Genomic DNA, 20110 nt, shown 5'->3' with positions numbered 1-20110 from the left:
CCCAGTCTGAATTAGACAGACATTGAACATGAAGGTAGAAATGGGAGGAAGCTATATAGGGGGGAGGGATAGCTCAGTGGTTTGAGCATTGGCCTGTTAAACCTAGGGTTGTGAGTTCAATCCTTGAGGGGGCCATTTAGGGATCTGGGGCAAAAATTGGGGATTGGTCCTGCTTTGAGCAGGGGGTTGGACTAGAGGACCCCGTGAGGTCCCTTCCAACCCTGATATTCTATGATAGGGAAAACAGGACAAGGGTTCAATCAAATAAAATAACATCACATTGGATAGTGAGGGAACCATGATTCCAAAAAGAACAAACTACTCACTCTTTCTCCAAACAATCCCTCTGGGGCTTGAAACTCCAATCTATCCCCTTGCTGGATTTTTATCAGTTATTCCTTTAGTTCATGTCCCATGCTGTGGATCTAAAGATCTGCACCCAAACCCTGAAGCTGACCCATGTGGAGGGTTCTAAATGGTTCTATGTGAACTATGGTATTGTTTAGGATATAAACCATTTATGGTTCAGAGCACAAAACAGCCTCTAACTATTGGGGGTTAGGTTTCCCTGGCGATCAGGTTATCCCATAACTGCCCCACTACATTGTTTCTCACACCTTCCTCTGTAGCCTCCAGTACTAGCCACTGTCAGAGGCAGGGCGCTGGACTAGGTGGACCACAGGTCTGACCAGCAATTCCTGTGCTTCTGTGCTCTCTCCCCATCATGCATGCAGGTTTGTGTAGGGTTGCTCAAAAGGGCAGGCTGCACTCACTGGTTTGTTAGTGTAGGGTTGCTCAGGAAGATCAGGGTGCACTCACTGGTTTGTTGTTGTAGGGAAGTACTAGATGGCTTCCACACCTTTTTTCTTTCAAATACTTCTAAAAATTTGCAAACTTCTACATTCTTTTAATCACTTTGCAAATGGATCTTAAGTAAAAACAGCTGAACAGACTGGGCCTCCTGATACTGGCAACTCTCCTTTTTAAAGGCATAGAGTAAATTCAGCTCTGTGTATGTGTATTATATTTAATAATAATCTTTTTCAAATTGGAGGCTGTGAATATCAGAGTCCAGAATCCACACAAACTTGTAGCCAGGGTGTGTGATTTTCATTTTTCTACTATTTGCTCAATTTGAGCCTGATCCAAGCCCATGGAAGCCAAGGGAAAGTCTTCCATCGACTTCAATGTGCTTTAGATCTGGCCCATATCCAGCATAACAGCCACACCTCCAGTGGCTGCCCCAGTTGAATAATGGTGCAATGCTGTGCTCTTCCTGTGACATTTCCCACAGGCAGGAGCATGGCTGTGTCACAGGTGTAAATTGTACGGACCCTGCAGTAAACCATCATGATCCTGCATTTTCAAGTCCTGTGGTTAAAGCATAGGACTTGGACTCCTGGGTCTTGTTTCTGACTCTCTCAAGATGTGTGTCTACATCCCAAAATCATGTACCCTTCTTCTACCGACATTGCTGCACGCTGGTGCTAGCCCTGGAGGAAGTGCTAACGTAGGAGGGACACGAGTGATCTCAGTGCCATGCCTCGAAAATATTCCTTCTGCTTTTAGCAAGGTCTCAGTGACCTGGGAAAAGTCCCCTCCCCTCCAGGAGCCTCAGTTTCCCCATCTGTAAAATGGGATTAATGATGCTTCCTATGGGGATTGAGAGGCTTGGTTGGTAAGCAGCGATAAAGTGCTGCGAGCTTCACAGATGGACGGCGCTGGAGAAATGCAAAGTAATGTTGCTTTTCTATCTGCACCTATTGTATGCACCGAGGCTTGCCGTAACACACCCCATGGGACATAGTTCACCTAGCTGTTGAGGGGAGGGTGCTCTCACAGATAAAAATACATCACTATCTTCCAGTGCCTTTTCACAGCAGCTTATGAGAAGTGATAGTGGGGTTAGCAACACACTGATCGTTGGGCGTGCTTTGTCCTATGGCCAAAGACCCTAGCTGCTGCTTCCCTTTTCAATGGGGGGAAAATGCCCTAGTCCTGACCCCTTTCTCAAACATCACCCAGGTTTGGCAGTGTGCGCTGGTCTCTCTCGCTGTTAGCTCCTCCTGAGAAGACTGTTGATAATGGTCTCAGAAGTCACACCCAGCCCCTCTGGGACACCTGGCCTTTGACAGGATCCACGGGTACTGGCAGACAGCAAGAGGCAGCGCTACGCCTGGCTGTGATTCCTGGGCCCCAGTGATTGCCCCATTGCCAGCAGAGGCCCTTGTGCATCAGACACTATGGGCCTTTGATTGCTGAGCAGTATCTCTGGTGTGTAATCGGAGAACAGAACCCAGGTGATTTGACTGTGTGAGTCACTGCTGAGATAAATACCATCCTCTCATTTCTCTAGGCTCCATGTTTCAGAGCCTCTCCCCTCCCCCAAGCATCACCCTGTCTCTTCAGCTAAGAACATCCTCCTGCCATGCCAGATCCTCTCTGTGCTCCCCAAGAGGCCTCTATCATCTCTTCCCCGTGACTGACGGCTTTGTCAGTTTCACCACGGTAGCACTCTTAGGGTCTGGCTTCCCCTTTCCCTTCTGGAATGTCCGAGCTTTCTTTCCTTCAGCCTGTGATGTTTGGACGGGGAGCATGTGCTGGGGGGAGATGCCAGTCTAGCTGCTCTGTGCACTGCCATCCTCTGTGAGTGCAGAACAGCTACAGCAGTGCAAGCTTCCCCCAGACACCACCCCAGGAAACCATCTCTACCCTGAGCTGCAGAAATCTGCACTTGGAGGTGGGAAGCGAGTTCAGTCCCATGGCTAATTAGGACCAAACGCAAGGATGGTTTTCCTGTTGTGGGATGCCTGCCTACTAGGAACTGTGGCAAGGCCAACCCCCAATTCATTTCACACTGCAGAGCTGCTACAGATCTGGGTTGGGTCCGGACTGGTGGCTAGATGTCAAAGGCTGTGTCATGTGCTCCATGAGCCCGCCAGTCCCCCCGTTTAATTTCTGGCAGGGAAGCCCTGCTTTACTGTATTTGCAGTTCATCCCCCCATTAGCACATGTGTTTTAACGTGACAGGCTTCTTGCACACCCATCTCTGCCTCTCAGAAATCAGCCAGGTAACGGAGGCTAGGCTAAGAGGTCTCTGGGCGTCGCTGGCCCTTGATTGGTCTAATAACAAAAACAAAATGGAAAATGTCTATCCACATTGTATCCCCACTTCCCACCATCCTTGACATGTCACTGTCTTCTAAGTTCTGTCAGCGAGCAGAGGCGGGGATCACAATTATACAGTACCTAGCACAATGAGGCCGGGATGCCGAGTCGGGCAGACAAATGCTATTGCAGCATTAGTGTTAGATGATTAATTATAGTGCTGAGCAGAACTGGGAGTGGCCGATGGGATGGCATGACAACCAACTGCATTGTGTGTATGCAACAACCCCCGCCCTGTATTGTGTAGATTCACAAGTACTCATGGACACAAGAGGCTACCAGTATGTCATCCGTGGTCTTCTGTTTTGGGAAGAGATCACCATAGAAATGCCATCTCTGCAGGGCTCCCCTGTACTCCACTTTCCCCTACCTCCACCCTCCTCGCTGAACTGGCTCCCCTTTCCCCAGTATCAGGGAGAGGGTAAATTGCAAGGAGAGGTTGCCCCACAGAGGAGCTGATGAGGTGTCAAAGAGAACTCCTCTGGAGCTGAGACAGGGGTAGGTAAGCAGATCCTGGCAGAGGAGCTGGGGGCAAGGAGGGGTAGAATTAGTGCAGGGGGGAGAAGAGAGCAGGGAAGCAGAGAGAACAAAGTCAGAGTGTAAGAAAGGGGAGGGGAAGCAAAGGCAATCCATCCTGGGGGAGCAGGCACCTCCTGTCAGTCCCATGGAGAAGGGCTGCCTTTGGTGAAAGTCCATGCTGGAGCCAGGAGGGGTTAGTGGAATAGAGGAGGCCAAATGGCTGGAGCTCACAGAATAAAAGATGGGGAAGGAGGGCAGAAGAAGAAAGGGCCCACATGGGATTCTGGCAGTTTGGCCCAGGCTGGTATTCCCTGGTCTGGGAGCATCACAGACTAGGGAGTGGTGCCTTTGGCTGATAAGAGGCATATAGAGTCCTGCCCAGTCCTTAGAGGGTTAGAGTTTGGTGCCAAGAACCATAAAAAGCATAACAGACCCCGATGACCCCTTTTGGATGCTCCAAATGGGCTAGTGTAGCTGCTCCCTGTCTGCCCATCCAATCCAGGCAGCTTGCAACATGAGCTGCAGCCAGCATGGTTCGGGTCTGGGAGGGCAGCCGTGCTGGGCGAGGAAGAGGCAATGTTTACCTACCTGCTGCAAAAGCACCTTCCTTTACGGCTCCTGGACACCCAGCCCTCTGCCTGCAACCACAGCAGCCAGTTTGGCTGTGACAGGTCTGTATTGTGCAGAGCCCCAAGGCAGCAGCAGCTGATGGTGATCGTTGTAGCAGCTAGACAGATGGTAGAAGAGTGAGCGATGAATGGATATCAGTCCAGAGTGCGACAGACTAAAGGTGCAAGGGGAGAAATGACTGGGAGATGAATGTGGGCAGAGCCTAATATGTTGCCTGTCTAATGGTGTCATTTATTGAACAGTGGCATGGGCGTACATGGTGCTGTACATGGAGATCCCGTAGGGTCCCTGCCCCCAATTTAAATGGCCAATGACAAAGAGGGAGGGAGTTCTGGGAGGAGGGGCACATACAGTGAATCGAAGGGGCACATTTTGGGTTTTTGATACATTTTCAGTTCAGAGGGCAGGTTTCAGGGATTACAGGAAATGGGGGTGCAGAGGAGGGATTTGATGAAGAGGGAGGCTGTCTGCTGGCTGGATATTCCAGGACTAGGGCCCTTTGAGTGAACTAAGGAGACATGGAGGCAATGGAATTGGCAGGGCCCAAGCAGGAGAGAAATGAGCCGCTAGAGATGGACTGAAGGCATGGAGCTTTGCAGAGCCCTGAGCAGAGGGACCAGACTTTGGAATTGGAAGGGAATGCGGAGCAAAGACGGGCGTCATAGAGCAGTGGGCATGGGAAGTGATTTAACGTTACTCCCGCTGCTTTCCTTGGGGGTGCCCACATTGCTGGAGCTTGGTGCTTCCGTTGAGTCGAAGAACTCAGCAACACATGGACGAGGGTAAGGATCACATCTATCCTGCCCCAATCCTGAGATCCGCTTATGCCCCACCCTAGCCACCCGGCCCCCTCCCAGGGCACACAGGCTGAGCTCTCTAGACTCAGAAGTGCTGAGCAGTGCAGCTCAGATGGAGCTGACAAACCTCTGACAAACAACACCCTGCACCCTTTGTCAGTGCGGTGTCCAGAGGAAAACTAGCTGCAGAGCCCCCAATCCCTTTTTATGTTGCTCTTTAAGGGGACTGCACCAATGGGAAACCAACACCCGCTTTGTCTGTAACAAGCCAGAAAAGCCAACAAGCCTTCTGCCTTATCTGATAGCTGCTGAGCCTCTATTACCTCTGCCTTCCTCTGTCCTTTTGTGGTAGCATTTGGTCACATTAGATGGAAATCCAGCATAAGCTCTTCAGGATGGGAGCTGTATCACTGGACATTCAGGTGCCCTTTGCACTTGCAGCGCTGGGTAAATAATTGTAAGTTTCACTGTCCATGTTAAGTGTGACATGCAAAAAGGAAGCCAAAAAACAATGAGGCCAAATAAATGAGATGTTTAAGGCAAGATCCTCAGCTGATGTCAAGTGTCAGAGTTCCACTGAAATCACCAGCCTGTGACGGGTTCTTCCATCATTTAAGATGGTTGTAGAAATACTGAGAAAAGTATTTTGCATGTCTGGTGCCAAATTCTGCTCATCAACAGAGGCATGCAGCCCCCGTTGACTTTAAACAGCGGTCACATGTGTGTGGCTGCAGGCAGAATTACTGGTCCTGGGTTTCATCTTGGCAGTGATGACTTAGGAGGACTCAGTGTGATAAAAGCCCATCACGTTATTGGTGTCCGGAGTGTTTCATGGTATGGCGCAGTGGACAAAGTTGTGACTTGATTTTCGCTACAATGGGCACAGCAATGATTTGTATAACATGCCCTTCTTTGTAATGCCCTTTGAACGCAGCATCACCAGGCACTTCACTGAAAGCGATTAGTAAGAGGAAAGGAAGTATTTCTTCACACAACACCTAGTCAACCTGTGGAACTCTTTGCCAGAGGATATTGTGAAGGCCAAAACTATAATATGGTTAAAAAAAGAACCAGATAAGTTCATGGAGGATAGGTCCATTAGTCAGACTATTAGTCAGGATGTGCAAGGATAGTGTCCCTAGTCTCTGTTTGCCAGAATCTGGGAATGGGCAACACTTGATTACCTATTCTGTTGATTCCCTCTGAAGTAACTGGCATTGGCCACTGTCAGAAGACAGGATACTGGGCTGGATGGACCTTTGGTCTGACCCAGTCTGGCCATTCTTATGTTCCTGTGAAATGTAGGATTCAAGGTGGGATTGAGGAGTGTCAAGGGGCAGTTGGGAATAGAGTGGTGGGACAGCACGGAGGTTGAAGCAAGTGAAAATGAAGGAGAAGGATTGACAGTGAGCAAGTCATGAAGATGTTTGAGTATTAGGGAGCAATTGGGAACTGGATGTGGAGATCACCGGAATTAGAGGTGGAAAAGACCTGTTTAGACATGTCTAGTTAATCTCCCCTCCGGGATCAGTGCATTCAAGCTGATGCTGAAACCTGCCACCAGCAACAACCTGGTCAATTGTCCTTGTACCTGAAACGGCCAAGAGTTTATCTGCCAAAAAGGCAAAAATAACTAAATGAAACCTTGCAAAAGGGCTATTCCGGTATCCTGCATGATTGATCTGGGTGGCACACAATCTACAAGGAGGCTATATCCCTTTGGGATTTGCCATGATGATGAAGTTAATCTCCCCTTGGCCCATACAGGCTTTCCTCTACAGCATGTTCCCCAGTGCCTTTAATTGATTGGTTTTAAGTGGACCAAATGTCTAAGCTTCTGTCACTTTCTGTGGGAGGCTGTTGTGTGGCTGAAGCCCTGTCACTATCCAACCTTCATCCCAAATTTAATATTTATTTTCCTCCCATTGCAACTAGTGGTACCTCCTCAGATCACAGTTTATCACCCTCCTTGGAGGTGGTACTCTTCAAGGATGTGTGAACGGTGACCATATCCCCCACCACACACTTCAGTCATTGTGGGCAATAAGCCAGTGAAAGTGATGGAAGAAGAGAGGATGGATGGGAAGCCAATGAGGAGAATGGAACTGGGAAGTTACTGATGAGAAGCCAGCTAAGGGACGAGTGGTGCAAAGGTCTTGGGTTATCATCTGCTAAAGCACAGATGCTAAACAGCAGCAGCTGCTACAGGTGCTTTTCCTGTCAATTAATTATTGTTATGGTTTGCATTATGATAGCACCCAAGAATCCCACGCAAGGCTGGGGGACTTTTTGTGCTAGACTCTGTATGAACATGTATCAAAGCAAAGAACCCTGCCCCAAAGAACTTACAAGCTAAAGTCCGTTCTTACATTTCAGCTCTTGGGGGTCCTAGGTCAGGCTGTGGTGACCCTTCAAAAGCTAGAGCCACGTAACATGGGACCCTTAGAGTGACATATTAGATCTGTGATGGAGCCTCTTCTGATTGGTGCATTTAGATAGTACCTCCTAAGCTCATGGATGCCACTGGAGTCTTCATTCTGATGGCACCTCTTTCCCCCTCTCCCACACTAGTGTATTAGGCCCTCTCAGCTGCTTCTCCACGACTTTGGGCCCTCCTCATTTTCACACATGGCTTGTACATAGACAGCAGAATGCTGAAACAGCACTACCGACAGCGGAAAGGGCTGTCTCGGCAATTACTGCTCTGATGCAAATGCATCCATACATGCAGCGCATTGGTATGCGCATATTTATGGTTGCATCTCCATCAGCAGCAAGACATATTTTAACATTTATGTAGGCACATCCACTGTAAGAAGATGCTGTGCCAGTAGCAGTGTATATCTTCCAAATGGCCTCTTGCGTGCCCCTTATGATTGCCAAGACACTGCCGCTATTCAGAATTAGAGTTTGCGGCTGTTTGTTTTATTTTTCTCCATTCTACGGTCTGGTTTGTTAACTTTCAATCAAATATCAGTGAGGTGTATTTTGTATTTATTTATTTATTTTAAACCAGCAGTGTGGGAGGGTGGAATGAAATAGTTTCCCTGGTGGAGATAGAACAATCCCATGCCACTTGAGGAGGGAGTGTTGTCTTGTGGTTAGTGCAGGGAGCAGCGGTGGAATCTTGGGTTCTACTCCCGTCTCTGCCACTTACTTGTTGCGTGCCCTTGAAAACATCATTTCAGCTCTTTGTGCCAGCTGTTAAAGGGGAAATAACAATTCTCTCTTACTGCTTGTGGGGCTAAATTCACTGAGGTTGGCAAAGTGCTTGACAATTCTCAGAGGAAAGATGCAATATGAATGCAAAGTAATACTATTATCATATACTTTTACCTTTCAAAAAATAACCCCGGTGCAGAAAGGAAATGGAAGTTCTTTGCCTGGTAAGCAAGAGATGTGGAGGTTTCAGTATTTCTATCTACTGAGTTCTTATTATTCCTATAGTTCCTTGGATTATTCTCTGCAACATACTGAACAGTGTTTCACAGCAATCCAGCCACTGTAGCCATTACTGGTTGTGTTCTTTCCAAGCACATTTAGGGTCTGATCCACTGATGTCAAGCAGAGTCTTTCTGTGTGTAACGGTGGGCTTTAGGTCAGGCTTTTATTGCTGAGTGATCTTCCCAGCTCCCCTTAATTTTGAGACCTTCTACAGTCTCATGTGGGAGGCCCTTGTGAAGAGACACTCCAAGAGCTAACACCTGCACAGGCCAGATTCTCACCAGTTGACTTCCTGTCCCCTTCTTGGAAGCAGGTTCCATCAGAAGAGCCTCCTGGGTGGGATTATTCACTCCCTCTCCATGACAGGAGTAGGGACCTGGGCTATCGATTTGTTTCAGAGCTTACGCATGACTCATTGCTGGGCAATTCCACCAAGACGATGGTTGCCGATCTGGGTTTGCAAGGGGTAGGGAGGGTAATTTGAGCAGCTTGGGGTTGGATCAGTACAGTGGAGCTGACCTGGGCCCCTGAAGTCTCCCCCTTGCCAGGTGAACGTCATGTTTATAACCCAACCTTGCACGTTGAGCTTTCTCACACTTAATGCGCTGAGCTGCACGAGAGTTTCAAAATAATCCTCGGAAACCATTTTTTTCCACGCGTTCCGGTTGTGCAATGGTTTTGTTTCCTCTGGTTGTTGGGCGGGGGAGGTGGTCAGGTACCTCAGAGCTGGAAGCAGAAAACCTTGTTTCTGCAAAGACATTTCTCTGTCCCACCCAGTTGTCTCTATTATTAGCAGTGGCGACTAGTGCATGCGGAGGGGTCCCTTATCTTCAATTTGCTTGCAGAGTTCACTGTTGCTAGGCAGCTGGCATGGAAAGGGGTAGGGGATTCTCTGATGGTCCATCATGGGTGCTTATGATGCCTAACCAATGAAGCCAGAATGGAAGTGTGGGATGTCAAAGGAGGTTAAGAAAAGGCTATATGATGCCTTCCCGTCCTTGTGAACCTTAGCTCATGGATGGCTGCTACCCCCACCTGATGAAGTTGTCCAGTAATGGATTTTTCGTGGAGGGAGCAGCACACCTTCTTTTATAACATCACCTCCGCGAAAACACATTCCACACTCGTCTCACCAGCAGACCTCCTATGAACATCTGTGGGAGTTCTGTCCCGGGGACGAGTAAATAATCTGCCCTTTATGCGCTAAGCTGTTCAAAACTGTCTAAAGGATTTGGATGTGCTCAGATGAATGGGAATTGGGCATTCCAGTCCCCTAAGCTGGTTTTGAAAATATCCATCGTGTCCCCCCCCTCCCCAGTTGGGAAGCTGTTAAAGGATAAGCCTTATATTGAGATGTAATGATGTGTGGCTTTGTATAACCTCAAGTTTGCACCCTTTTTTTTTTGCTTGCTCTGTTCTTCATACTACTAACCTACTATGTGTTTTGTTTTCATTTTGGGGTTGCTTTGCATGTCGTTCCTTCCTCTTGGCTGAGAGTTGTGGGGTGGATCCTTTTCCTTTCTATGATTCAGGTGCCTCACTCTTTCCTTTCCAGGTTCTTCCAGTTCTTTTAACATGTCAAACTCTGGAGATTTGTTCATGAGCGTGCAGTCACTCAATGGGGATTCTTACCAAGGGGCCCAGGTTGGAGCCAACGTGCAGTCACAGGTAGGGACCCATCCGATGTGCTGCCAGTGAATGCGTTAGTGTTGGAAGAGCCCTTGATTGTATTGGCATTTCCCACTCCGGTCCCAAAAGAGAAATCTTAAATGGTGCAAACAAACCAATCAGACAAACCAACAGGAAAAACCTCCCGACCCGCACCAAACCAAAAAAAAAACCATTGTCTTGGGGAATCTTGCCCACACTTTGTGAATGCATTTGGCTCTGGCTTGTTAGTTTGTGTTAGGAGAGGTTTAAAAGAACAGGCATGTGCTCAAATGAAATTAGCCAAGGTCTAGCTCGCTTGCTTTATTTTTCAAGGGACGGGACCAGATGTTCGTACTGGCGTTTCATTTGCAAGGCTTCCACTCGTTCGTTTGATGCTGAAGTTCGGTGTCTGCTGAAAGGAGAGCAATGCTGAAATGTACAAATACGCTCTGTTCTAATTAACAACCAACAGCACAGCCTTAGGCAGCCATACAGCCCCTCTCGAGTCAGATGAGACAGAGAAGGGCTTTGGGCATCATTTCAGGAGCGTCAACAGCTTTGGACAACAGAGGGTCATGCCTGCTAATTATCTTAGATGCACATAACATTTTCTATAGACTTCTTGCTTCCCATCCATCCCCAACAACTCCATGGGTCCAGTAGGCAGTCAGGGCTTTGCAGCTGATGGGAGGTAATGCCCACTCAAACATTTCCACCTTGGCAAAGAGAGTTTCTAAGCCATCCCTGTTGTCGCCATGGATGCAGAGCAAGGTGTCATTGACGGGGATCAGCCAGCGTGGGGCTTGGGATGGTAATTGGGGGAGGGGAGCAGCAAGGTGAGGTGGGGGAGGGATGGTGATCTGTTGCAATGGTCGGTGTGCACACACTCCGTGCCCTCCAGGAAGAAGCAAAGGAGTCACATGAGCGACGCTCACCTAGACTTTGTGTCTCTTTGGTTGACATGGGCATCCCTATGGGTTGAAGCATGGAGGGGCAGAAAGAGGGAAGGGGAGCTAGAGTTTCCTTCCTGTGCATAATCACTGAGTTAGCTGCAGCAAGGAATTGACTGCCCCTCTTGAGTTTTCTTTCCTCCCCACTGTCTATGTTGCAATGCTCAGAACTGACAACCGAGAGTGACAATGCCGGCGGGGGGAGGGCGTCTTCTATCTTCCATCCCAAAAGTTGCCCTGCAAATGATCACAGTGTTTGGGTTTTTGATAACATGCCGAAATACAAACCAGAGTGGCTTTGCCTAATAATCTCTCTCTGTCTCTAATTTTCTCTTTTTTGTTGTTGTTGGTCTGTTTAGGTGGATACCCTTCGCCATGTTATCAGCCAGACAGGAGGATACAATGACGGGCTCGCAGCAAGTCAGATGTATAGTCCGCAGGGCATCAGTGTAAGAAAAATAGGCTTGTTTTTCTTTGTCTTTTTTTTTGTGTGTATTTCATTTTTGTTCTCTCAGTCCCAATTATTTCAAAGCCATAGGGCTCAGAATGCCACTTAGTAGCACTTGTCTTAGCTTTACGGTCACCTAGTTTATTGCTTCTGTATCGGTCACGCCAACGGCAGAGTTCTGCCCACAAAAAGTGGTGATTGGGCAGGCTTCATGCAGGCAGCTGGCGTCTAGGCCTGTCAGACACGATCAGCGTTTGCAAGGCACCTGCGGCCACATGCGTTCAGCTGAGAGGAGCTGCTAAACAGGTGACACCTAATAGAGCAGTGGTAGGGAATGTCACCACGAGCCAGGCCTTGAAATCTCCACAAGGAGGCCAATGGCCAGAGCTCATCATGGACAGAGCCAGGGTCTAAAAATAACCCTTCCCCTAGTTGGCGTCTAAAGCCAAAAAACGATGATGATGATGATGATGATAAAAAAGAGGGAGACGGTAAAAAAACATCTTCTACTTGTTCTTGGGTGCGCTGGCGGCTCCCAAGTAGCATGAAAATTCATAGCGACAAGCTGTGTCGTACAGAGTGAAATCGATCAGACAGACACAAGGAGAACCGAGTGTAGATTCGGGACAGCAATCCAACTTCATTTCTCAGATCAATCGTCCGCCATCTCAGCGGCAGTGACAGCAAGCGGGGACAAGAGGGCAGCCTGGAAAAGGAGGCTGTTCTCGAGGAGTGGTTGTTTTGTTTTTCTCTGGTCCTTTTAGAGGTCACGGAATCAGGCTGGGGATGCTCAGAAGAGGGAAATGTGTTTGCAGTCTGGTTTTGTTTTTGGTGTATCTGACTTGGGAAGAGAGGGAGGGAGAGAAAAGGAATCCATTGACGGTGGGGGCAGAGGAGAGGTGAAGGGTTTAGACCCCTCCCTGTCTCTCCAGAGAGCCTTCTGGATCCATACGCAGCCCACCCAAGGGGATCTGTTCCAAACTAGCCACCTTCACTGGGGGAATGAGCAGGACACCCTTGGTCCCGCCAGGCATTCGCCGTGAGTTCATGTCATTTTGAAACAAAGTCACCGGGAATGAGATATGATATGAGTGGAAGCATTAAAACAGCCTCCTTGCACTCGTTCACTCTCTCTCTCTCTCAGGCGGGACATGGCATCAAGCCATCTCCATTCTCTCAGTCTGCCACCAGCTCGCACGAAGGGAAGCCCCTTGCTTCAATCCCCCTTGTGTTTCTTTTACGGAGGCTGAAATTAGAGATTTTCAAGCGTTAGGCAGCAAATCAAGACTACATGGCATTGGGATGGCCAAAAAAAATTTAAAAATTCACCAATGCAGGGATGTAGTGAGAGAACGCCACCACGCATGGAGAGAGATGTGGCAGAAGGCTTGGCTCATTGCTTTTACCTTTCTTTTAATTCAGCTGTGCTGAGAAAAAGGGACATTAAGGCTTAGCACAGAGACCTGACGTCACGAGGCAGAGCCAGGCGGCTTTGTGAAGTAATGCAACTGAACATGTGCAGATAATTATGTCTGATTACATAAGTCCGTTGCAAAAACTGTGCTTGGAAATGCCAGATGAAAGATCCCATCGTTCCACATTAATTTCTACGTTCACTGAATTTATTCCCTTTCTGGATTTTTAATACTGAAGAGCAACTGAATCGGAGGCTGATCGTGATAAGATATGATACTTCTGTATAAATTAAAATACCCCCGAGGAGAGGCTGAGCTTGTTACGGCTGGGGAAGTATTTGAAAATAGCAGCATTCTGGTTAAGTCAAAATATAGGGGGAGTTGCCACTAACGGGGGGTGGAGGGTGACAGAAGGAGGGAGAGCAATCTCAAGAGCCAAATACATGCCCCAGGGCCTAGTAGAGCACCCCCACTCTGTTCAGCCAGGTACTATAGGGCAGCAGCAGAACTGGGGGGACCCAAATGACCCTTGACAGAGCATTAGAAAGTCAGAATCTGTGGTGACACAGACAGGTGCTGTGGGATACATCTCCACTTTCAGTTCAGGGGTGTAGGGGACTTGATGGCTGGTTTGGAGGGGAGAGGAGGAGTATTCGTCCCAAAGGGGTTGGGGGAGGGAGGGGAGTTATGTGGGGATGGCAAGTTGGCTAATGGTTAAAAAAATGCATAAAAGGTGGCTGTTCCTGGCAGTGTTTCTCGGGTGTTACCGGCACTAAGCTCCTTGCTCATTGGTTGGATGCATTGAGACATTGCTCAGCTAGGGGGTGGGGGACAGATTATTTGCAAACAAGCAGCAGGTCGAGAAAGCATCTTTCTCTTTGTCTGAGGCTCCCCTCTTCCCCCCGAATACTTCGTGTCTCTTCCATCCCTGACAGTACAGTGCTATACGTAGCATTCATTATCACATAATTTCTATACCTCCTTTCATCCCAGAGGATCCCAAGTGCTCGACAAACTGTCTCTGCAGGAAGCCCTTCCCCCCCACCACTGAAATACAGCCACCTCTGGAAAGGTCTCTGATGGGTGTTTACCACTCCACAGCAATTTTAAGACAGGAAGTGGAGAAGAACACTGTGTCCAGCTCAGACTACAGGCAGAGCGAGCCACCAGGCTGGGGCTTGTAGCCACACTCCAGCAGAGCTCGACTGGACCCATTTCACATTGGTGCAGAATTCCCAGCTGCCAGAGTAAAGAGCCTGCCCACAACACTGAGAGCAGCTGAGTGAATAGAGCACACAGCCTGCCACTCTGGGGGCAGGAGTGTCTAGGGGAAAGTTGCCGTGCATTGCCGGTCACAGCTTAAACCATCACTGGAAGCACTCTGAGATGCATGCGTTAAAACCCAGATAGAATTCATGCCGCTGAAGATCCCATTTGCGGCAGGGGGTCAAGACTATGTTGATCTTGCAGAGATCTTGGGTGCTGAGGCTGAATAATCTGAAGTGTGTTTCCCAGCTCTGTCATTGCTCTGTCATTGTCATAGTGACAGATGCAACTAAGGAAGTTTCTCCACCATGGTCTTTCAACCTCTGCCATCACTGCCTTGGCATCATGTCTCCCAGTAGATGCTCAGTCTTAAAATATGGTTGTAGTCAAGACAGAGCCAAAAGGGCCTCTGTGTATGCTGTAGATCGGCATCCAGTGTGTCTTCTAGTCAGAGTTCCCGCATTACTGACAAATCCCAAATGAAAAGGAGGACTAGTGGCACCTTAGAGACTAACAAATTTATTTGAGCATAAGTCTCTAAGGTGCCACAAGTACTTCTTTTCTATTTGCAAATACAGACTAACATGGCCGCTACTCTAAATCCCAAATGTTTGCTTCTTTCAGTTCTGCAGAGCTAAAATAGCTGGATTCCCTTCTGCCCTGTGCATTGTCAACAGCCTTATCAGCTCCAACCCAACTGTAAAATCTGTATTGCCTGTGTTTGATGTCTGAGGCAGAGAGCAAACAGCTGTATTTGCGTATCCCAGGTGGAGTTAGCATCGCTGGCTGTTGGAATCAGGAGTCACCTTTTGACTCATAAAGTGAACGGGACTGATCAGGAAGTGGTGGGGAATCTGAACCCTGGTAAGACATGGTCTAGGAAGGGCGAGGACAAAAATGTAAATATTAGAGTAACGTAGAGGTAACGTAGGCCTGAGTCACAGGGTTGGGACCCAGAAGTGCCCAGGATTCTAGGGTCCTAGGAGCTGGACTTCTAGAGTTGTTCAAAGAGATGGGGGGCTATGAGTGCCGGAGTGCCTCTGTTCCGGGATCAATTTGGGTCAAAAAGCAGGCAGGTAAGAAAACCATGCAGCCAGGCAGCCTTCCACCCCCAGTCCCCCCTCGCCTCCCCTGAGCTGAGGGCCATGTCTAGGGCTGAGAGGGAGGGGTGTTTACATGCCAGCAAGTGGGTTAACTAGTGCCAGCTGTGAGTTGTTTGTCAGGCTGTGGCCACATGTCCATGACACACACACGAATCATAGGGACTGGCCCCCTGGTTGGCAGTCGCAGCAGAGGAGCCAGCAACTGAATGGCCCATGAAGCGTGAATGGCCCTCTCGCGCCTAGAGATGGGACCCAGCATTTCAGGTTGGAACTGCTGAGTTTATGACAAAGACTCCAGACTGGGGATCCGAATTCTTGGGTTCTGTTCTTGGCTTTGCCACTGGTGTGGCAATGTGGCCAGGGCCAAAATTTCACAGGGTGCTGAGCAGCCACTTTTCCAACTGATGAATGTGAAAACCAGGCTTTGCGGGTCTGAAATGGGGACGCTGGTCAAAAAATGCACCACAAAACTTTTTTCCATCAGAAAATGCCTTTTTGTCAGAACCGAAATGTTGTGCAGGAACGTATCGGGTTCGACGGACATGCCCTCTGGAAGGTTTCACAGGTGGAGCGAGTGCGACCCCAGCCTAGCCATCAGGTTCAGTCCCTCCCCCTGGGATGTGAGAGACCCAGCCTCAAATCTCTGCTCTGAATCACTTGAACTTGGGTTTCCCGCATCCCAGCTGAGAGTCCTACCTGCCAACTAGGCACCCACAGAGCGAGGCCCTCAGCCATTTGAGGCCACTTCTGGTCACGCTTCCCATGGCTCGTTTGTCAGAGGAGGGGACTGCCTCGGGTGAGTTCATCACTCCGGGGAGATCTTGGCGTGGCAAGTGCAGAGTGTTAGAGGGCTTTCCCTTCACCCTCTCCCCTGGTTCTTGTCACGAAGAGAGAAAGCAGAAGTCCAAAGTGCAGGCAATGTGACGTTTATTTGGGTTAGTTTTCAGCAAGCATGTACACCATAACTGTGATGCTGCAGAGCCTTGTTTCCCAGTGTCACCCCTACCCCCCTCAGCAGGCATAATTATACCTGAAATGCACACCCACAGTCCCACCCCTTACAACTTATGATCATGTTCTGTTTTGGGGGGTTGTGGATCTGGGGTCTTCGTCCCACCCCTTTTGTACCCCATAGGAAGGGTAAGGAGTGAGGTTGTGCTATGGTCGGGGCAGGCATTTCTTTGGCCTTTTAGTGTTTTATACCTTCCCCCCAATCTGCCTTTGCCCCTCCCGACTGGTTGCTTGACCTTGCCTTGAGATAGGAGTTGAGGCAGTCTTAAAGTGTGTGCTCATATATTATACTCCCACCATGCCCAGTAACACTTTAACTGTTCTTATCTGTTCCTGTTATACCAATAAACCCATCTGGTTAGGCAGAAGCAACATACACAGTGTCTTTGTCCTTTGTTTACACATATTAGTAAGAATGTATGTGTATCAAAAAATCAAACAAGCAAACAAAACCCAAAATACTCTCTCAGGCAAAAATACAGGCCTGGATCCTACATTGTCACCGGCGCTCCTGACACACAGCATGCTTGGGTTGGTGCCATGGCATTCCCAAGGAGCAGCTGAGTGGCGGGGGAGACCAACGCTCTAGTCCATAAAGCCCCGGCATAGCTTTTCTCTGTTAAACCATTCCAATGAGCAACTTGCTGGCTGTGAGCAATGACAATGCCCTCTTCATGGGGAGCCAGGAATCCTGGTGACTCAGCAGATGGCACGCTCCCCTTTTAGTACTGAGCCGGGGATGCTGTGACACTCACGAGATGTTCACAATTTGGCTGCTGGTGGCCACGAAGGGGTGGGTTGTCTTTTGTCCTTAGCCTGTGAGTGCAAGAGGGTGGGTGCATTGAGCTTTTCCCACACCTTGCAAAGGTGCCAGTCCCTGCACTCATGAATGTGAGGCTGCTTCTTCCATGTGCCCCAAGGGTGCCAGTCACCCTGTGGAGCTGGCCTACTGTGCCACACGGAGCAGACTGCAGCAGTCACAGGGAGGGTGCAGTGTGGGCACTCCCCCTCACACACACACACACACACACACACACACGAGCTGGGTAGATTTCTGATATGCCTCCCGGAGCGTTCTCCCCATGTGGGCTAGAACTCTGGCCTGGGAGATCCTGAGTATAGGCCAGTTAAATGTCATGTTATGGCCAAACGCTGGCTTGGATACCTATATTCTGTCTCCCCAAGTTCCCAGATACAAGCTCAGTTTGAGACACCTTTCTTCCCTGCCCTTCCATAACAACTGTTGCACAGTATTTCTGTGCTTCCTTGAACAGCTGTCACCCTCCACTCCAGAGAGAGATGCATTTCAGTGGCATATCTGTGACAGTGGGTATCTGTCTGTCTATATAACCCATGTGTGCATGGATACAAACATCCATACATGCACTCTTGGGGTCTCAAGGCTGGGATTTTCAAAGGAACATGAAGGATTTTGGAGCCCAAATGGCAGTGAATTCCAGTGAGACTTGGTTGCATAAGTCCCACAGACTCCTGTGAAAATCCCATCTCAAAATGCCACTTTTCCTGCAATAAAGGAGCTTCTTTTTGGCAGGAACTAACTGTTCTGCAGTGGAATTCACTTTGCGTGATAGGAAATTTCACAAGACAGAACTGGATATGTGTGGTTTTATGAAAGTTCTATAGCAGATTCATAGTTGACATTTTTGCAATTAAAGCCAGGATTGGCTGTGTTTTATTAAACACCATGTTCCCCAAATACTCTATCAGTTCAGAATGAGTTCCCTGCAAGGATACAAATCAGTCGGTTAATTAGCCTATGAGTTTTAAGCCACCCCTTTTGAAATTTCATTTGCGAGCCTACACTTTTTTTTTCAGCTCCCTCTAGTAAACCAAATTGCACAGACTTACTGATAGATTATTCCAAAATTGAATATGCCTTCTATTTGGAAAGTACCTTCTTGTGCAAATTTTTGTCTTGTAACCACTCTTACTGACAGCCGTGTCTATTCACTCTGCAGTGTTTGTCCTATGGTTGTTTTGGTCAATATCATGGCGTATTTTTGGACAAACTGCCTTCAGCACTGCACAGGTTGTGTGATGCATTTTTGCAGGAGGAGGTAGTTCTGGGAAGCTGACAAAGACAGCAGCCTTCTTCAAAGGATGCGTCCATTGCGAGGAAAGCATCCTTCGCCGTATGGCTCGGCTAGTTCCACAAATAAGTGCTTTAGTAATTGAGCTGTGGGCAAAGACTCGTTCCCTGAGCTGAAGTTCTGGACATTAGGAAGTTGGCGGGAGAAGAGCTGCTCTTCTGTGGTCTCTCTGGGAATGTCTATACCGCAAAAACTAAAAGTAAAACCCGGCAGCAACGAGTCTCAGATCCAGGTCAACTGACCCGGGCTTATGCTACGGAGCTAAAAAGAGCAGTGTAGACATTCTGGCTCAGGCTCTAAATCCTGGCGAGCAAGTGGGTCTCAGAGCCCAGCCCAAGCAGGAACATCCGCAGCGCTATTTTTAGCCCCATAGCACAAGGCCAAGTCAGCTGACCTGGGCTTTGAGACTTGCAGCCACGAGCCATTTTTTTTCAGCGTAGATGCCTCCTTTCTGCATCCTAAACTGCGCCAAAAGGGAGCTGCTATTGTGGCCCCTTTGATGACCTCGGAAAGCCCCTTTGCGCATGCCGCTCTGTCACCCGGCCTTCCCAGTCCAGTGTTCGCTGACCACTGCTGTCCCCTGGCATTCCCATTTTTTACTGGTAAACTGTGAACCCAGCACTTTTCAGGTGGGATTTTCAAAGGTGTTCGGGCTTGGCTTGATTCTGCTCCCCACGAAGTCAAGGGATGTTTCACTGACTTCAACAGAGGCAGAGTTAGGCCAATGCTGAGCACATTGGAAAACCCCACCCTTATATCTTAAGCATGCAAATTCTTCATGAAGAAAACCATGTGGGGCAGTGGACTAGAGACAGGAGATGTGGGGGAATAAGGTGCCTCCTAGGATTTAAAGCAGGGGATGTGTCAGGAGTGGAGCTGGCTAAGGAGTGGCGCTAAGTCAACTGCAAAGCCAAGGAAACAGTCGTATCTGCTCTGTTAAAAATCTTTATGCTTCCCATAGCAACATCTTCAGCTGATGCTAAAGTTTCTCCAGCTAGATGTCTAAAGATTATATGACAGGTTCCTTCTTTTCCCAAGAAAAGCTTTTGCATGGCTGTGCAAAGTTTTAAAAAGAGAAGATATGATTATTTGGGATGTACTTCACTGCTCTACCTCTCCAGCTCCTCAGCTAGTCTCTGGCCCAGGGTTTGGCCCCTCACGCTTAAATAGATTAATTGTGTTTTAAAAAAAAACCTAGGAAATTCCCCCACAAAAAACTTTAACTTAGAGTTAAGTTGGCCCAAGTGTATTTCACCACAGCACTACAAACACTAAAAAACAGAGGAATCCTAAGTTAGGGCAATATGCACACTCTACACAATACCCAGTCTCCAAGCATTATCCCAAGACCATCACAGTACTCAATCGGAGCAACACACTAAAGACCCTGTCTACATGCACCATCAGTACACAAGTCAAAGAACTGAAAATCACACTGCAATGTACAACCTGACCCATGACCTGTTTTATTTTTGTGTATAATGTTATGAATATATATGACACTCTGTGTGTGTGCATGCGTGCATGCATGCGCGCGCGCGCACATTTCAATAATACTTGTGTATGACTTTATTTAGCAGCATGTATTTGATAGCTGA

General features: G+C 48.4%; 1 protein-coding gene across 7 annotated transcripts in view; it reads left to right on the top strand.

Moving 5' to 3' along the window:
- PBX1 (PBX homeobox 1) overlaps nt 1-20110 on the top strand; it is a 249883-nt gene that overhangs the window by 213737 nt on the left and 16036 nt on the right. For 4 of the 7 annotated variants that reach the window (XM_038412945.2, XM_043520212.1, XM_038412943.2 and 1 more), the window contains 2 exons: nt 10114-10226; nt 11518-11607. In XM_038412945.2, coding sequence (XP_038268873.2) covers nt 10114-10226; nt 11518-11607 — 203 coding nt within the window. The remainder of the gene's footprint in view (nt 1-10113; nt 10227-11517; nt 11608-20110) is intronic. The other 3 variants (XM_038412949.2, XM_043520213.1, XM_038412947.2) reach the window with 1 other exon arrangement.

Source organism: Dermochelys coriacea, chromosome 8, assembly GCF_009764565.3.
Source record: "Dermochelys coriacea isolate rDerCor1 chromosome 8, rDerCor1.pri.v4, whole genome shotgun sequence".
NCBI lineage: Eukaryota > Metazoa > Chordata > Testudines > Dermochelyidae > Dermochelys > Dermochelys coriacea.
The sequence above is the reverse complement of the archived record's forward strand: the minus strand, read 5'-3'. Positions and strand labels throughout refer to the sequence as shown.